A 20759-nucleotide genomic window follows, 5' to 3' on the forward strand; every position below is an offset into this window, starting at 1 on the left:
TTCTTTCTTTCTTTCTTTCTTTCTTTCTTTCTTTCTTTCTTTCTTTCAATAACGGGAAATTCTCACGATGGAGAGAAGTGATAGCAGAACAGTAGAGGTGGTAGGATGGGAGGCTAAGCTATTTACCTTAGACTCCCACATTTGGCTAGACTCAACTTCCCAGAGAAAATAATTATTTTCCAGTATTTATTTATGAGAATAGAACTGAGATGCCATAAAAACAAAAAGGAGTTTCTTAAACTGTCTTTAACTGCCTACAATCTTGAGGGAAGGTGGTAGCAGTGATGGAGTTCTTTGGGGTGGGGTAGAAAAGAAGGTAAGATAGTCCACAGGAAAACCAAAGTCCCAGTTTACTTCAAAATTTAAAAATATTTATACCTTGCATAACTACGACTACACAAATCTAACATACACTTGAGATTAAGTTATTAATTGATGCTTTTACAATCTCATTGTATAACGAAAAATTCAGCTCTAGGTATGTTGTTATTCTTTTTCCCTTTTCATGTTGTTTATTATCAATGTACTCTATGATCCTAGTCAGTTTTTCCCATTATTTAAAAAAAATATGTTTTCCTTTTTATTTTACTCTGTATCTGAGTTCTTTCTTACTACCCTGTCTTTAAACCCCCTTTTTGGTGTCAGCAGAGGTCTTAAGTGATGGCTATTGACTCACTACCTTGTCACATATGTGTGTTCGTCACACATTTGAGTCAGGAGTCACACATTTAAGGGGAGGGAATGTAAAGAATCCAGAGGAGAGAATAGAGATTTTAATGAGATAATTCAACTGATAATATCAGCCATACCACATCTGACTTATCTCCATAAGGATTGAGAAAGTATATTATCAGTTTGATAATTTGTAAATTTGCATGCATATTGTTTGTCCGTATCTATATAAGGTATGTGAATAATTCTTGATCATACACATGACTATGAACGAATACTACAAACATACTTGGGTAGAACTAGTAAACCTTAGTAGATTTTGAAAGAACAAAGCAGGTGAAAGAGGCAGCAATGGTTATTTTATAAGCTGTTTACATAAGTCGAATTTGAACAAGAGTCAAGTCAAACTTGTTGAGAACATTTACTGCTGCCAGCCAAGATTAATGAAGTATAGAACACCTTTGTAAAGAAGAGCCAAGGGGAGTCCAACCTCACTTCTTTGGTGATAGGCCTTTGTTACTGGATTGTCAGAGTCAGGTTGGTTGGAGGCCATTGCCCCTTTCTCTGGGACATCTTGATGGTTAGTAGCACCTGCTCCCCAGTGACTAGCTTTGCTGCACAGTTTGAAGCTGCTTCAGTTTTGTTTTTTGCCTTCTAGCGGTTCTCAGTTTTTTAGTTTTTAAGAAACTATCCTCTAATTGGTATAGGAAGTCTTCAATTCGTCCAACCTAGAAGAAATAAGGACAGAGAATGAGATTTGTTGTTTTTTCCCAGGTTTTGTGTAGTTAGGAAAATGGTGAGGTATTTTAAATTAAATGACACATACAGATCCATGTTGGAACAGAATCGGCGGAGATGGACATGATTGAACGTAAAAGCCTCCTTCTGTTTCCATTTCAGATTCCCCTGTTTTAGGAACATGAAGCAGACATGCAGGAGTTTGCTGTACCACTCAGTCCTATGTACTGGGTATAGAAATGGGGAATATCATCACCCATTATCTTTAATGGTCAGAAAAATCAGGGATTTCAAAAAGAAATAAATGGTGAAAAACTCTACCATTAGCAAAAGGAAGAATGGAAAAACGAATCCACACCCCTCAAAGCCAGAGATTCTAGCATTTGTATGCCTCTGGCCAACTTGGGAGAAAAATGAATATTACACATTGTCTTAGCAAGAACTATTTCTTTTAAATCAAAACAAAATTTTGAGAAAATACATTTTCTTAAAAAATGCCACACCCCAGGGAATAAGATAAAGTAATGATATACAAAACAATAATTCTAAACTATAAGTCTTTCTCCAAAGAAAACTTGTAATTATTCAGTGATGGTTGAATATGTTACACTATTTGTCACTATTTCATTCTGCTAAAGACCTATAGAATAAAACAGTTTACATATATGCTGCATTGGGCTCTCATGAAAGTCTGTAGATGTAATAATTCATACTTAACCTTGACTCCCAGCACCTGCATAGCATATTAGCCTAAAATGACTCACTGAAGAGCCCATTGTCATAAAGTTAGCTCAAAGCTAGAACACTTACTACTCAAGATACATGGGCATATCATCTCCTTAAGATAAAAGCACTTAAACTCTAGTTTTCCAATTTTGAGTTTTACTTTTAAGTCACTTGATTTATCATTTAGGGTGATATCCAAAAGATAATTCAAATTGTCAAAAAGAATAATAAATGGTAGCATTCATTTATATGTTATGCTTAGGACTTCTATTACACTAGGTGATGTAAATTGTCCATTGGTTTCCTTAGAAAAATAATATAATTTACTTTTATGAAAACAATTCTTTTTGAAAACTTAAAATTACTTCAGGCAAATTTCTCCAAAAGCACGTTGTTGTTTATGATGTCTGATCGTTGCATCAATCGTCAAAATCATTTGACAGAATATTTTTGGACTGTCATGAAGTCAGTGAATTATTCTATGTATTTCATACATTTATATTATCCAACTTACACCAAAATCATAAATACAAAATTAACACAGAGAACAATCAAAACAAATGTAATGGATGGCACTTTACCATTACTGCAATAGTTGAGTTGATGACTCACTCATGTTTTTGCACTGAAAATGTGTCATTTAAATCAAAGCTCTCTACAATTAGAATGTTTGCAGTTAGCCCAAATGCAATTTAAAATTACAATCCTAACGCACAAACTTTCTTCAATGATACAGAAACATAATTGTTTTAAAATATCCATTAGGTGGCTATTGTCTTTTTTGCTTTTTAAAGTGTATTTATTAAAAGCAGGGTTGACTAACTGGGTTGCCTTTCATTAGAAAGGACAAAGAAGAAACATAAAATGTCTGATTGAAACAGAGTGCTGTTAAATTAAACTGGAGGTCTAGAGTATATACCATGTGCATGTCTAACATGCCTATGTGTTTACCTCCTACCTGGTCTGTCTACATGTTATGCTTTCAACTCATTCTCCTAATGATACCAAAATGATCTTTTAAAAATGTAAATCTGGTTATGTTTTTCCCTTGCTGGAAAAACTTAAATGGATTCCCAAGCCCTTAATGTGGCCTACACACTTCTGAGTGATCTGGTTTCACTTGCATCTCTAATTATGTCTTCTATCACTCCATTTGCCTCAGTTGTGTAGTACATCTTTCAGTTATTTGAACACAGCAGTGCAGTGTACTCTGTTCCCTTAAACTTCCTAATGTTATACCATGTGATGGATTACTCCCATTGGAAAATCCTTACGTTTCCTCTGGATTTCAGGTTCAACATCAGTGCGTCAGGAACATTTTCCTGGATAATCCAGACCAGGTTGGGTTTCTCAGTAACATATTCCCATTGCAGCCCATTAATCTAGTTGCAAATTATATGTGTACACACACACACACACACACACACACACACACACACACACGCATATATATCTTACTTGATTATAATGATTTATTTAGTATCTGTCTTCCTAACTGGGTTTTAAGGATTATAAGGCAGACTAAGCCCACATTGTCCACTATTCCTATCATTTAGAATATGGTGGACCCTCAATAATCTTCTTTCCTGATAATAGAGAAGACATTCAGAAACTGATCTGTTTTTCCATATTCAAAGTGTTGCCTTGTATGGAGCACATCAGAAGGCTTTATTATCTCTTACAAATTACCTTGAGAGTCTCCAGGCAAGATGACTACAAGGTGTGGTCTCCATACTTGAAACAGAATGAGATAGAAAGGGCACTGGATAAAGAGAGTTAGTGTTGAATTCTGCTCATGGCTTGTAATCCTTGTGGCTTTATAACCCTAATCTATGACTCTCGAAAAGTCACTTGGCCTTTCTGAGCTTCAGTTTAACTAACCTTTGGTGAAGAAAAGGTTGGCCTGGATAATTTCCAAGGACACTCCAAGCCAAAAAATTCCATGACTTGTACTCACATCAGATCTAGGTTAGTTCAGTCTTATGTGAGTCCTCACATTTTTCAAATCACAGGTTATTCTCTTAGATTATACCATTAGATGAATGACACACTATGCAGTAAAGTAAGTCAATTTTAGCTTCTATACTTTCTGAAGTGTAGGAGAGCTGCAACATGTTTTTAGTGAAGCTGGTTCTTTATTTTCTTTTTTACGTCAAGGAAAGAAAAATGCTGGTTGAAGAGAAAATAGATTCATCTAACTAAGAACAGATTGCAAATGATAGAAATTTCTATAAAGCCCTTAGGGAAATAAAACACAAAGAAATATGTAAGCATGTAAGGAAGGAAATGAGCCAGTTTTTGGAGCAACGGCCTTATTAGACTTCCTTTTAGGTACAGAATCTCCTTGCTTAACTATATCAGATAGTCTACTTGGTCATTCTGGGTCTAATTTTCCCATTTGCAAAATGGGCGGATAACATTTTCTTATATATCTATATGTCAATGCTGACTTGGCTTTACAGGGATATGGACATCAGACCAAATGAGCATGCAAAGAATTTTGGGATGTCCGATGATCACAGGGACTCAAGGTGTCAGTGAGAGGGCAGATTCTCACCTAGCACATGGCTATCAGTGATAATTCACATCAAAGGAAATTATTATCAACTAGTTTCTGAGGACCTTTAAATCTTATACGCAAAAATCTGTCAGCCATGATTTAGTATAGATCCAAGAAGTTCAGAATGAAGATGCCAGTGCAACTGTAAGTGAGAAGACAGCTTGAGAAGTATAGGAGATCTTAAAATTCTAACAGTATAAAAGCAAATAATACCAATGAGAGAGAAATGTGGAGGTAGCCAAACAGACCAATTTAAATTACAAGAAAATTTTTAGTCAGCTCAGATTTCAAAGGGAGCACATTTGTTCTTTCATGCAAATATTTATTGAACATTTACTATATACTTGGCACTATAACAGGGTGATAAGCAAAAATATCAAGATATTTGCTTATGAGGAACTCATATTCATGGAGGAGAGAATTAATGAAGAAATGATTGCAATAGAGCATAACTGTTTATGTAAGAATTATGTACAAAAAGTTCTATTAGCAAAAATGTCAGAACAGTGAATTCTTTTTTTTTTTTTTTTTTTTTTTTTTTTTTTTTAGAGCAATGAATTCTATTTGAAGGGATATGGATGTGCATTGGTGGATATAGGAGCTGGCTCTTTGCCAGGATAAGAAGTACGTTTCAAGCTGAGGAAAGGGCATCCATAAGAACAAGGTTGTGAAAGTACATGGGCTATTTGACAATGATAAGTTTCTTACAGCATAGATGTGGGCACCCGGGAACTGGGAGTAGAGATACAGATAGCAGGAAATACTGATTGGAGTCAGCTTGTAAAAAGTTGAAAAATATTTAGCCATGTGGTTAGAAAGTAAATCTGGTAACACTACAGGGAGTGAATGCAGCCAGGGAAACTAAAGGAAGGTGAATTAATTAAGGGACCAGTGTAATAGGATATGGAGAATACTACGAGGGCCTGAAGAAAGAACTTAAGGAACATTTAGGAAGTAAACTCTATAGACTTGATGAAAAATTCTGTGTTGGGACAAGAGGCAGGCAAAATTAGGAATGACTGCACAGTTTCTAACTTGAGATAATGATATTTTAATGAGATATGAAATATAATTAGATGAACAGTTTTAGGGAAAAGAAATGAGTTTGACTAGTGACAAATATAAGAAATAGAAAAACAGTTCACATAATCAGAAATTAACAAAAAAATAGATCTATAATAATAATCTAGTACTAGGCTAAAAGCCAGAATGAAACACAACTCCAAATTAAAAGAAAAACCAACAACCTCTATTCCTCAGTCCACCATGTGAAAAGCATTCTAGTAGTTATAAAGTGCTAAGAAAACAAGAATGATACTTTCAGTTATTCAGAGTAAAAAGGTGATTATTGCAGAGATACGGTATTAGATTGAAGTCAGATATATCTTGTTTGGAATTCCAGCTCCAGCATTTTCATGTGTGAATTTGTGCAATTTTATCTAACTTCTTAAAACCTAAGTTTCCTTTTCTATCAGTTGTTTCACAGGATCTTAGTAGGGTTAAATTAAACAATTTATGTGAATTATTTGCATAGGTCTGAATTACTATTATTTAACAGTAGTATTAATACTTGAATCTGGAAGTGTATGCTTGGTAAATAGAAAAAATGTAACTAAATGAAAAAAATACAAAAGTGAAATAAAATAAAAATATAAACAACTTTAATAGACACTATGTTTTTGGCCTCTACTCTGTGAGGGATGCTGCCTCAGTAACTGTGCTAATTGTAGTTGCCATACATTAAAGTCTTGTGATTAGGTCTCAAAATTCAGTGATATAAAAGTCAGAATTAGGAAGGGGCAGAAAAGGGAAAGGAAAGATAAGTTTCTGATAGCTCATATTAGCTCATTGTAAATAAACAGTATTTTCTGGTGGCCTCCCTAAATACTAATCTGATTATAGACAATAATGTGTCTGTCTCATGGAAGCAACCTAAGTGTTCACTGATGGGATGAATGAAAAAAGAAAATGTCTTACACACACACACACACACACACACACACACACACACAAACACACACACATTCACACACACAGAAGAATATTATTCATCCATAAAAAAGAAATCTTGTCATTTGCAAAAAAATGAATAGAACTTGAAGTCATTATGTTAAATGAGATAAGTCAGAGAAAGACAACTGAGCTCATAGATACAGAGAACAGACTGGTGGTTGTCAGAAGTTGGGGGTCGATGGGGGGCACCTGGGTGGCTCAGTCGGTTAAGCGTCAGACTCTCGGTTTGGGCTCAGGTCATGATCTCACTGTTTCATGAGTTCGAGCCCCATGTTGGGCTCTGCTTTGACAGTGCAGAGGTTGCTTGGGATTCTCTCTTTTTCCCTCTATCTCTGCCCCTCCCCTGCTGTCTCTGTCTCTCTCATGTGGTCTCTGTCTCTCTCAAAATAAATAAATAAACTTAAGAAAATAATAAAGAAGTTTGGGGTGGGAGGTCAGCAAAATAGATGAAGGTTGTCAAAAGGTACAAACTTCTAGTTATAAAAAAATAAGTCATGGGGATGTAATGTACAGCATGGTGACTATAGCTAACGGTATTGTACTGTATATTTGAAAGTTGATAAGAGATTGGATCTTAGAACTTCTCATAACAAGAACAAAACTTGTAACTATGCTTGGTAATGGATGTTAACTATACTTACTGTGGTGATCATTTCACAATATATATGAATATCATTATGTTGTACATCTGAAACTAATATAATGCTATATGTTAATTATATCTCAATAAAAATATGAAAAAATTCCCTTTCAAGTAAAATGTGTCTGTTTCAAAGGAGACAAATGCTTTTATCCCTTCTCTTCTCAGGTCATATCATATCTGGGCTATCATGTGTGGTTGTGGGTATGTCAAGGGGCTTACTCCAATCTGTATGAAGAAAAGTTGAAGGATCTAGAGGTCTCTAATATGAAGAAGGGAATCATAACAGGAGTCTGTGGTGTCCAAGTATATCAAGGTTGTTATGTGGAAAGAGTAACAGATTTGTTTGTGTTAGCTCATACAGTGGAAAGAGTGCTATCTGGAATTAGACGGTAAATTTGATTCTCGAGTCTTCTGGTCATGTGACTAAGTCAGAGACTAAGTTAAGAGAGACTGGGGTGATAATTCTATAAGGCAACGTACACTAAAAATTACCAGCAAACCACCAGAAGCTAGAGAAGCATGGAACTGATTCTTCCTCATGGCTCTCAGAAGGAACCAACCCCATGACACTTTGATCTTAGAATTTCCAGCCTCTAGAACTGCAAGAACTTACATTTTCTCACCTCTAGTATAAATCATAAATTTATGGGGTGCCTGGGTGGCTCAGTCGGTTAAGTGTCTGACTGGCTCAGGTCATTATCTCACAGTTCATGAGTTGTGTGACTGTTCACTTCAAGCTCTGTGCTGACAGTTCAGAGCCTGGAGCCTGCTTTGGATTCTGACTCTCCCTCTCTCTCTGCCCCTCCCCTGCTTGCACTCTGTCTCACTCAAAAATAAACATTAAAAAATTTAAAAATAATAAATTTATAATGATAATAGTCCACTTGACAGGGTTTTTGTGAAGATTAAATGGTATGATGTTTGTGAAAAGCTCTTCATAAATGGCTAAGCCACCCATGAAGATTATAATAGCAGTACATTGTATAGTGGCTGGTGACATAGTAGATTCTCAGTAAATATTTGCTGAATCAATGAATAACTAAATGAGTCTTCAAAAGGGTAAAAAATTATAGCATGTAAGTAGTAGATATTACTGTTTTTTTCACAACTGTCTAAAAATGAAAGGGACTTTAGGGTGAGGTATGGCAACCCCCATCACAGAGACTGGAAATCACACATTAGATGACTCTTTTGGAGAGCATGAAGTATTTATGAGTCATGTGTGAACTAGGGGTTGAATTCAATAAATTTTTTAAATCCATTCCAACATTAAAGGACTGATTCTATGATGTTTAGTTTGGCCTGGATTCATTCTACAGAAATGTGCTCCATGGAAGGAGAACACAGTACAACTTGCCTGTACCACATGGAGAAGCACTACGGAAATGAGAGGGAACCAACAACTTCTATTGTTGTGGTTTTATATATACTGAAAAGTACTGAAGTGGTTAATATAAACACCCATAGATACTGGGATTCTCGAGCCTCCCCTATGTCCCATTTATAAAATTATCATACCTGAAAGGCCAGTATTTTCTTCTCTAGATGTATCAAAATTGTATGTTGTATACAAAGGGCCCCTATTATGGATTAGCTTAATAGCAGAAGGTAGTTCACAGCACACTCATTTCCTTTTCATCTCATAACTGCACAAGATTATGCACTGGGGCACTAAAATATTTCTTTTCAGTTAATGATTTTATATTTTTTCAGCATATCAAAACTTACAACTTTCTGCTGGATTTCAGGATAAAATGCAACATTTTTACAGATAAAAATAATACGGTTTCCCACATATAACCATTCATAATCACTTTAAATATAGGCATGCTGAAAGGTACTTGCATATTTACTCCAATAATCTTTTACTTTAAATTGGTTTGTATCAAACCACAAGAGACTCTTAATGATAGAGAACAAACTGTGGTTGTTGGAGGGAGGTGGGTGGGAGATGGACTAGATGGGTAATGGGTACTAAGGAGGGCACTTGTGATGAGCATTGGGTGTGGTAAATACGTGATGATTACTAAATTCTAGTCCTGAAACCAATATTTCACTGTATGTTAACTAACTAAAATTTAAATTAAAAACAGGGGAAAATAAATTGGTTTGCAATTTATATGTAGGTGGAAAGTATGAGGATGCTCTTGGGTCAGGTGACACTGTTCATTTAAAAGCTTTCATGTGAAAGAGGATGGCTATTAACCCTCCACCATTGTGTGATGCTGACTGTGCCTTAATTTGCACATAGATCCAACTTACTTTCATGTGGTAATTGAAGGCATGTAAGCCACATTACTGCCTTCCATTTATTGTGTGAGTTCTGGCCATGAGGCCAAAGGCACTGCTGAAGAAGAAACTGAATTTTAGGGCAATAGATAGAAATGGGGCAAACTAAGGAAAGAAATGACAAGAAGCTCAACATGAACCAAGTTGGTGAGAGATGGTAACAATAGGGGACTATATGGCAGTGGCCTAATAAGGCTCTGAAAGGGGAGTCATTCAGATATGGTAGAGGGGAGGGAGGGTCACTTTGAAGATTTGGGTGGCCTTTTTCCTTCTAAAGTCATTTAAAATCAAACACTACTGGACTGAGTGGATTTGTATTCTTTCAAAATTCATATTTTGGTCTTTTTTTTTTTAAGTTTATTTATTTACTTTGAGAGTTAGAGAGCACAAGTGAGGGAGGGACAGAGAGAGAGGGAGAGAGAGAGAGAGAGAGAGAATCCCAAGCAGGTTCCACACTGCCAGCATGGAGCCCAATGCAGAGCTCGAACGCATGAAATGAACTGTGAGATCATGACTTGAGCTGAAATCAAGAGTCCCACACTTAACCGACTGAGTCACCCAGGTGTCCCCAAATTCATATGTTGGTCTTAATCCTCAGTACTTCAGAATGTGACCTTATTTACAGAGGTAGTCAAGTTAAAATAAAGTCATTAGGATGCGCCCTAATCCAATATGATTGATGTTCTTATAAAAAAGGGATATTTGGATGGGTGCACAGGGAGAGTGCCAGGTGAAGACAAAGGCAGAGAGACTGGAGTGATAATTCTATAAGGCAAGGTACACTAAAAATTACCAGCAAACCACCAGAAGCTAGAGAAGCATGGAACTGATTCTTCCTCACGGCTCTCAGAAGGAACCAACCCCATGACACTTTGATCTTAGAATTTCCAGCCTCTAGAACTGCGAGATCATCAATTTTTGTTGTTTAAACCACTTGGTTTGTGGTACTTTGTTACAGTAGCCCTAGCAAACGAATACAACAACTAAGCCATTAAAGTGAAAGGAAACTCACTTAAGTTCTAATTTTCCCCTCAAACATGACAGATGCTTTCTAAAATTCACTTTTCCTGCTGGTTGAAGCTCCCTACTAAGCCTACCCATGTTTAGGGTGTACCTTGGGAACAAAGGTGGCTTCTTTCCAATAATGGCAGAGGGAGGAAGTTAACCTCAAACATGAAAGCATGGGTAAATTACACTGAGAAGACTTGAATTGGGACTTTCTATGGGATTTCATGTAGTCTGGATCACGGAGAGGGGATTAGGTATGTTTATAGGGGTTTGTTTGCATATGTTCATGCCTTAGGAATTGGGTGCTCAAAGGATTTTTTAGTAAAGCTTTTAACGATAATTATTAAGAAGGAAAAATGTAGATGAAATAAGAATCACATTCTTCAGGAATAAATATCATGTTTATATGACTATGATGGTAGTTACAGAATGAGAATGTGTTTCTGGAGATTAGCAGTATGGGCCAAAATCCTCTCAGCAAAACCGACATTTCACTCCACCACAGTGGATTTGATAACATTAATTTCTTTGCTCTGTTCCATTTAGTTTCCAGACCAAATGCTTTTAAATATTTATCATCCAAAATAGTTTGAATTTTAATTCTTATTAGAATGACAATTGTTTTCAAACAGGCTTGAAATTAATTTCTAAAATAAACTTAGTTTCTGAAACAGAGTTTTTTCTGTTATTCATAATATATCAGTTTCCTTTAGCTTTTGGCCTGCATTCAAGCAGACAAACAATTCCCATATTCTTCCTTTTTCACTTAGTTAACTTGTTATATTATTTAGTATTTTAGTCATAAAAGTACAACGTGAAGCTATGAGGCATCTACCCCTGAGAAGTTACAAAAAGTACAAAAATACTTCCTGCTAAACTGTATTACCACTCTTGATTGAAAATTCTCTTAACGATAATACTTTTTGTTATGCTTAGTATAAAGAACAATTACAAAACCTTGCTATCCCTTTGTCCAGGAAACCACGTATCATGGTTTTTAAAAAAAATTTTGGGGGGCACCTGGGTGCCTCAGTTAAGGTCCGACTTCGGCTCCTGTCGTGATCTCACAGTTCATGGGTCAGAGCCTGGCATTGGGCTCTGCTCAGAGCCTGGAGCCTGCTTCAGATTCTGTGTCTCCTTCTCTCTCTCTGCCCCTCCCCAACTCGTGCTCTGTCTTTCTCTCAAAAACAAATAAATGTTAAATTTTTTTAAAATTATTTTTCAACATTTAATGGTATAATTTATTTGAGGGTTTAAATACATATTTTTAAACTTTTTGAGACAAGTGTGGATTCACGTGCGTCAGTGGGAAGCAATACAAGAAGAATCTGTGTACTCTATTTAATTCGCCTCAATGGTCATATCCTGCAAAACTGTAGAATACCACAGCCAGAATATTGACATTGATACAGTCAAGATACAGAACAGCTCCATTACCACAGAGATCTCACATGTTGCCCTTTCATAGCTACACCTATTTTCTCCAGTTTCCACATCTCTTATGCCTTGGCAACCACTAATCTGTTGTCCATTTCTACAATTTGTTATTTTAAGAAGGTTACATACATACAGTACAAACATATAGTACATAATTCTACACGTCTCTGGAGATTTATTCAGGTTGTTGGATCCATAGTTTGTCCCTTTTCATTGTTGCATTATTCCATGTACCACAGTTTAATGATTCATTTTTTGAAAGGTATCTAGATTTCTCGGGAACAAATCTAGGAGTACAATTATTAGGTCATATGGTAGATGCATATTTAGTTTTCTTTTTTTTTTTCAATATATGAAGTTTATTGTCAAATTGGTTTCCATACAACACCCAGTGCTCATCCCGAAAGGTGCCCTCTTCAGTACCCATCACCTACCCTCCCCTCCATCCCACCCCCCATCAACCCTCAGTTTTTTCTCAGTTTTTAACAGTCTCTTATGCTTTGGCTCTCTCCCACTCTAACCTCTTTTTTTTTTTTTTTCCTTCCCCTCCCCCATGGGTTCCTGTCAAGTTTCTCAGGATCCACGTAAGAGTGAAACCATATGGTATCTGTCTTTCTCTGTATGGCTTATTTCACTTAGCATCACACTCTCCAGTTCCATCCACGTTGCTACAAAAGGCCATATTTCATTTTTTCTCATTGCCACGTAGTATTCCATAGTGTATATAAACCACAATTTCTTTATCCATTCATCAGTTGATGGACATTTAAGCTCTTTCCATAATTTGGCTATTGTTGAGAGTGCTGCTATAAACATTGGGGTACAAGTGCCCCTATGCATCAGTACTCCTGTATCCCTTGGGTAAATTCCTAGCAGTGCTATTGCTGGGTCATAGGGTAGGTCTATTTTTAATTTTTTGAGGAACCTCCACACTGTTTTCCAGAGTGGCTGCACCAATTTTTAGTTTTCTAATGAAACTGTCATATTGTTTTCCACAATGGCTGTGCCATCTTATATTCCTACTAGCAACATGTGAATGTATGCAATGTGTCAGTGGTCCTCACCAGCATTTAGTGTTGTCAACTATTTTTTATTTTAGCTATTTTGATAGATGTGCAGTGGTTTATCTCATTGTGGTTTTACTTTGCATTTCCCTAGTGGCTAATGATGTTCAATGTCTTTTAAAGTGTGTTTACTTGCCGTTCTTTCTAGTGAAATATCTGTTCATATCTTTTGTCCATTGTCAAATTGGTTTAACTGCTTGGATTGTTTACTGCTGAATTTTGAGGTGTGTGTGTGTGTGTGTGTGTGTGTGTGTGTGTGTGTGTGTTTTGTTGTTGTTGTTTTGTTTTTTAGAGAGAGAGAGTGTGAGAGGGGGAAAGGGTCAGAGGGAAGGAGAGAGAATCTTAAGCAGGCTCCACATTCAATGTGGCACCTGATGCAGGATTTGATCCCATGACTCTGGGATCATGACCTGAGCTGAAATCAAGAGTCAGGCACTCAACTGAGCCACCCAGGTGCCCTGAGAGTTCTTTATATAATCTAAATACTGGTCCTTTGTTGAACATGTGTCCACAAATATTTTTCTCTTGCCCTGTAACTGGTCTTTTCATCCTTTGCAAAAGAATCTTTCATAAAGCAAAATTTTGTAGTCTAATTTGCCAATTAGACTTTTATGGATCATGCTTTTTGTATCAAATCTAAAAGCTCTTTGCAAATACTAAGATCCCAGAGATTTTCTTCTATTTTTTTTTCTAAAAGTTTTATAGTTTTATATTTTACAGTTTTAGTCAACTTTTGAATAAAGTGTGATACTTAAGTCAGGATTTTTTTTTTTTTTTTTTGCCTATGTATGTACAAATGCTCCAGCCTCATGTGGTGAAGAGGCTATCTTTCCTTCATTAAATTTCTTTTGCTCCTTTATATTTATGTTGATTTATTTCTGAATTTTCTGTTTTGTTTCATTGAGCTACGTGTCTATTTCTTCATCAATACCACAAAGTCTTGATTACTAATAGCTAACAAAGTCTTGAACTTAAGTAGACTGATTCCTCCCACTTCATTCTTTTTCTAAAGTGTTTTAGCTATTCTGTGTTCTTTGTCTTTCCATATAAATGTTAGAATAGTCTTGTCTTCATCTATGGAAAATCTTGCTGGAATTTTAATAGGAGTTGCCTTAAGCCTCTATATCAATTTTGAGTAAGTGATGTCTATACTATGCTCCTCCTCCTCCTCCTCTTCCTCTTTCTCCTCCTCATCATTTTGTAGATTCGTTGGGATTTTCTATGTAGACAATCATGCCATCTGCAAAAAGGGAAGTTCTATTTCTTCTTTTCTGAACTCTGTGCCTTTTATTTCCTTTTCTTGTCTTTCAGTGGTGGACAGAATTTCCAGCACAATGTTGAATAAGAGTGGTGAGAGGTGACTTCCTTGCCTTGTTTCTGATCTTAAGGGGGAATGCCTTTAGTCTTTGACTATTAAGTATAATGTTAGCTGTAGGATTTTTGTAGACACTCTTTAACAGTGTGAGGAGTTTTGCCTCTATTTCTACTCTTCTGAGTGTTTTTTTTTTTTATATCATGAATAGGTGTTAAATTTTGTTGACTGCTTTTTATCAATTGATGTGATCATGTAATTTTTTTCTTTTGTATACTGTTAATATGGAAGATTAAATTGAATTTCAAACATTCAGACTTGCATCTCTGGAATAAACTCCACTTGGTTATGGACTATAATTCTTGCATGTTGCTGAATTCTATTTGCTAATGTTTTAAGGATTCTTTGCATCTATATTCATAAAAGATACTGATTTGCATTTTTTCCCCATTTTTGTCTTATTTGTTATCAGGATAATACTAGTTTTATCATGTGAATTGCGGAGGGTTTCTTCCCCTTGCATTCTTTGAAAGAGATCATACAGAATTTACATCAAACCAGCTGGGATTGGAGATTTCTTTTTGGAGTTTTAAATTATGAATTAATAATTTCCTTAATAGTTATAGAGTGATTGAAATTATTCCATATTGGGTGAGTTGTGCTGATTTGTGTTTCTTGAGGAATTAGTACATTTCATCTAAGTGTCAAATTTATATTTCTAGAGCTATAGTATTCCCTTTTGATGTCTGCAGGGTGTATAGTGATACCTGATTTCATTCCTGATATTGGTGATTTGTGTCATCTCTTTTTTATTTCTTTAGTCTTACTAGAGGTCTGCAGGTTTTATTGATCTGTTCAAAGAACCAGTGCTTTCATTGATTTTCTCTATTTTTTTTCTTTCATTTTCGTGGAGTTTTAGTTTTCTTTTTATTATTTCCTTTTTGTGCTTGATTTAGGTTTATTTTGTTTTTCTTTTTTATGTTCTTGAGGTGGGGCTTCAATAATTGATTTGAGATTTTTTCTTTTATACTATATGCATTTAATGTTATACATTTATCTTTCAATGTAGTTTTAAATTTTTCTTGAGACTTCTTTTTGATCCATGGATTATCCTAGTATTTAGAGATTTTCCTGTTATCTTTCTGATATTTGTCCATTGCAGTGGAAGGAAATGTTGCTTATGATTTCAGTTTTAAAAAATTTGTTAAGTTTGTTTTTAGCGCAGGATATAGTTTGTCTTGGTATATATTCCATGGGCACTTGAAAAGAACATGTATTCTGCTGTTGGATAGATGTTCTATAAATGTGTGCTATGTACTCTTGGTTGATGGTATCATTGAGTTCTATACATTCCTGCTGAATTTTTTGATTAGTTGCTCAATCAATTGTTGAGACAGAGGAGTTAAAATCTCCAACTATAATTGTTGATTTGTCCATTTTTCCTTTCAGTCGTATCAATTTTTGTTTCATATCTTTTGCAGCCCTGTTGTTTGGTGCATATACATTGCTATGTCTTCTTGGTGGACTGATCCTTTTATAATTATATAATATCTCTCTCTGCCTCCAGTCATTTACTTTGCTCTGAAGTCTACTTCGTCCGGTATTAATATAGCCACTACTGCTTTCCTTATACTAAAGTCTGTGTGATATCTGTTTCCATCCTTTGACCTTTAGCCTGTCATTATATTTGAAGAGTTTGTAGACAGAATATTGTTGAATCATGATTCTATATTCATTTTGCCAAATTCTTTCCCTTGGCATTATTTAGACCATTTAGGTTTAATATAATTATTGGTATGTAAGGGCTTTGTCATTTTATTTGTTGTTTTCTTTTTGTTCTCTCTCTTTTTTTTAACCTTCCTAGGGGCACTGGGACATTTTTTAGAATTCCATTTTAAGTAATCTAGTGTTTTTAGTGTATCATTTTGTATAGCATTTTTAGTAGTTGCTCTAGGTATTAATATATATATTTTAATATATAATATATATAAATAATATTTATATATAAATACACTTCAATAAAAAAATGCAGACACTAGTAGTCTGAAAATTTTCAGTTTACTCTTTTCTTCATTTTATGTTCAACTGGAGTGTAGACACTTTATTTTCTTTAACATGTCTTTGCCTTCCCCCATTTATAATTTGCTCTACATATATTCCCCCATTTAAATATTTGCTGTTCATATGTTTAGAAGGTTATTAATTATTGGGCTCCTAGGTGGCTCAGTTGTTGAGTGTCCAACTCTTGATTTTGACTCAGGTCATGATCCCAGGGTCGTGGCATCGAGTTCTAAATCAGGCTCTCCACTGAACATGGAGCCTGCTTAACATTCTCTCTCTCTCTCTCTCTCTTTCTCTTTCTCCTTCTGCCCCTCTCCCCCACTCATCCTCTCTCTCTCTCTCTAAAATAAAAACAAAAAAACAACAAAAAGGTTATTGATTATTGATTTAATACCCTTAATAGATAGGCCTGTTCTGATTATCTATTTCTTCTTGAGTGAGTTTTGACAGATTGTGTCTTTCAAGGAATTGGACCATTTCATCTAGGTTATCAAATTTGTGGGCATAGCATTTGTTCACAGTATTCCTTTTTATCCTTTTAATTTTGATGGGATCTATAGTGATAGCCCCTCTTTAATTTCTGATGATTAGTAATTTGTGTCTTCTGATTTTTTTAAAAATTTTCTTGGTTAGCTTGGCTAGAGGCTTATTGATTTTATTGATCTTTGGTTGTTTTTCCCTATTGATTTCCTGTTTTTGCTTTCACTGATTTCTGCTCTAATTCTTAACATTTATTTTTTTTCTGCTTACTTTGGATTTAATTTGCCTTTGTTTGTTTGTTTTAGTTTCTTCAGGGGAAACTAAGATGCTTGATTTTAGATCTTTCTTCTTTTCTAATGTATACATTTAAATGCTACAAATCTCTCTCTAAGCACTACTTTTACTGTATACAGCAAATTTGGTAAGTTATGCTTTTATTTTCATTTAGTTTAAAATATTTTAAAATTTCCCTTGAGATTTCTTATTTGACCCATGTATTATGCATCTGTATGTTGTTTAGCTTCTGTGATTTTGAGATTTTAAGTTATCTTTCTGTTATTGATTTCTAATCTAATCTAATTCTGTATGATTTCTATTGATCTAAATTCTCAGGTGGTTTTATGGCCTAGAATGTGGTCTATCTTGGTGAATGGTCAATAATAATAGCAACAATGTATTTGATTAGGTATGCTTATGTAGTATGTGTGTATGTATATATATATATGCTTATATTTGCTTGTATATATAAATAAAATGATGGACAGCAATGATACAGAGATGAAAAAATAAGATTATTTTGTTATTATAAGGTACTCACACTACTTGTGTACTGGTATAGTGTACTGGTATCCATTTGAAAGTGGACTTGCCAGGGCACCTGGGTGGCTCAGGTTTTTAAACATCCAACTTTGGCTTAGGTCATGATCTCATGGCTGGTGAGTTTGAGCCCTGCATGGGGCTCTACGCTGACAGCTCAGAACCTGGAGCCTGCTTCAGATTCTGTCTCTGTCTCTCTCTGCTCCTGCCCTCCCCAGCTCACATATTCTCTCTCTCTCTCTCTCTCTCTCTCTCTCTCTCAAATATAAATAAACATTAAGCAAAATTTAAAAAAAAAAGGAAGTGGGTTTGGATTAGTTGTAAATGTATATTGAAAACTTTAGGACAACCAGTAAAAAAAGTAAAAAAAGAAGCATAACTGATATGCTACGAAGGGAGAGAAAATAGAATCATATAAAATGCCCAATTAAAACCACAAAAGGCAGAGAAAGACTGGAAGACTCTTATGACTTTGTTAACATTTGCTAAGTAGAGCAAGGGTACTGGATGATGAACTGCTCACAGTTTAACAAAAGACCACAAGAGAAACTGAAATAGAGAGTATATTATTCATAAGTCCTGGAAGAAGTACATAGCATGCTTCGAGATGTCATATGGGGAAGTTGAGGCAGAATCCAGGCAGAGAGAGAGAGAGAGAGAGACAGGACCCAGGGCACATACCTTTATTAGAGCCCATTGGTATTGTTTAGATTGGGTAATTTCTTTTCTTCTTTGTTGTTTTTTTTTTTTTTTTAATATTTATTTTTGAGAGGGAGAGAGAGGGAGAGAGAGGGAGAGAGAGACAGAAACAGAATCCAAAGCAGACTCCAGAGTCTGAGCTGTCTGCACAGATCCCTATATGGGGCTCTAACTCACGAACTATGAGATCATGACCTGAGCTGACGTCAGCTGCTTAACTGACTGAGCCACCCAGGTGCCCCTAGATTGGGTAATTTCTATTTTCTTATCCTCATTTTACTGATTCTTTCCTCTGTCTCCTTTATTCTGTTATTGAGCCTCTCCACTGAGTTTTAAGTTTTTTTTTAATTCCAGTATGGCTAACGTGCAGTGTTGTATTAATTTCAGGTGTACAATATAGTGATTCAACAATTCTATATATCACCCAGTGAACAACATGATAAGTGCACTCCTTAATTCCCATCACTTATTTCACCCATCTCCCCATCCACCTCCCCTCAGGTAACCATCAGTTTTTTCTCCATGGTTAAGAGTCTGTTTCTTGGTTTCTCTCTCTCTCTCTCTCTCTCTCTCTCTCTCTCTCTCTCTCTCCTTGCTTGTTTGTTTTGTTTCTTAAATTCCATATATATGTGAAATCATATGATATTGGCTTTTTATGACTGACTTATCTTACTTAGCCTTACATTTTCTAGCTACATCCATGTCATTGCAAATGCTAAGATTTCATTCTTTTTTATGGCTGAATCATATTCCATTGTATATAGATATACCTCTTCTTCTTTATGCATTCATCAGTTGATGGACACTTGGGCTGCTTCCATAGTTTGGCTATTACAAATAATGCTGCAATAAACACCAGGGTGCATGTATCCTTTTGAATTAGTGTTTTGCATTTTTTGGGTAAATGCCCAGTGGTGCTATTCCTGGATTGTAGAGTAGCTATATTTTTAATTTTTTTAGGAACCTCCATACTGTTTTCCATAGAGGCTGTACCAGTTTACATTCCCACAAATAGTGCAAGAGGGTTCCCCTTTGTCGACATCCTCACCAACACTTGTTGTTCCTTGTGTTTTTGATTCTAGCTGCTCTGACAGGTGTGAAGTGATATCTTGTAGTTTTGATTTGCATTTCCCTGATGATCAGTGATGTTGAGCATCTTTTCATATGTCTGTTGGCTATCTGTATGCCTTCTTTGAAGAAATGTCTGCTTCTGTCTTCTGCCCATTTTTAATTGTATTATTTGTTTTTTGGGTGTTGAGTTGTATCAGTAGCTTACATATTTTGGATACTAACCCTTTATCGAATACGTCATTGGCAAATAACTTCTCCCATTCAGTAGGTTGTCTCTTAGTTTTATTGATTGTTTCCTTCGCTGTGCAGAAGTTTTTTATGTGTGTAGTCCCAATAGTTTTCCTTTTATTTCCCTTTCTTCAGGAGACATATTCTAGAAAGATGTTGTGATGGCAAATGGCAGAGAGATTACTGTCTGTGCTCTCTTTTAGGATTTTTATGGTTTCGGGTGTCACATTTAGCTCTTTAATCCATTTTGAGCTTATTTTGGTGTATGGTGTAAGAAAGTGGTTTATTTTCATTCTTTTGCATGTATCCAGTTCTTGAAGAGACTTTTTCTTATTGGATATTCTTTCCTGCTTTCCTACTTCTTCTCACTGGATTTTCCTCATGGATTAATTGGCCATGTAAGTATGTGATTATCTTGGGTTTTCTATTCTGTTCTGTTGATCATTAAGTCTATTTTGGGGCCAGTACCATACTGTTTTGATTACTACAGCTTTGTAATATAACTTGAAGTCTGGAATTGTGATACCTCCAGCTTTGTTTTTCTTTTTCAAAATTGCTTTGTCTATTTGGGATCTTTTGTGGCTCCATATACATTTTAGGATTGTTTGTTCTAGTCAGGTGAAAAATGCTGTTAGCATTTTGATAGGGATTACATTAAATGTGTAGATTGCTTTGGGTAGTATAGACATTTTAACAATATTTGTTCTTTCCAATCCATGAGTATGAAATGTGTTTCTGTTTCTTTGTGTCATCTTCAATTTCTTTCATCATTGCTTTATAGTTCTCAGAATATAGGTCTTTCACCTCTTTGGTTAGGTGTTTCCTAGGTATCTTATTATTTTTGGTGCAATTGTCAATTGAATTCTTTCCTTAGTTTCTCTTTCTGCTGTTTCATTATTAGTGTATAGAAACGTAACAGATTTCTGCACATTAATTTTGTAT

General features: G+C 35.4%; 1 protein-coding gene across 2 annotated transcripts in view; it reads right to left on the reverse strand.

The window, feature by feature from the left end:
- Positions 1-753: 753 nt before the first annotated feature.
- SPATA16 (spermatogenesis associated 16) overlaps positions 754-20759 on the reverse strand; it is a 257968-nt gene continuing 237962 nt past the window's right edge. For both annotated transcript variants that reach the window (XM_040480776.1, XM_040480775.1), the window contains one exon: positions 754-1400. In XM_040480776.1, the coding sequence (XP_040336710.1) occupies positions 1278-1400 (123 nt within the window). In that variant the 3' untranslated portion in view covers positions 754-1277. The remainder of the gene's footprint in view (positions 1401-20759) is intronic.

This window comes from Herpailurus yagouaroundi, unplaced genomic scaffold, assembly GCF_014898765.1.
Source record: "Herpailurus yagouaroundi ecotype Mexico unplaced genomic scaffold, PumYag 159, whole genome shotgun sequence".
In the NCBI taxonomy this organism is placed as follows: domain Eukaryota; kingdom Metazoa; phylum Chordata; class Mammalia; order Carnivora; family Felidae; genus Herpailurus; species Herpailurus yagouaroundi.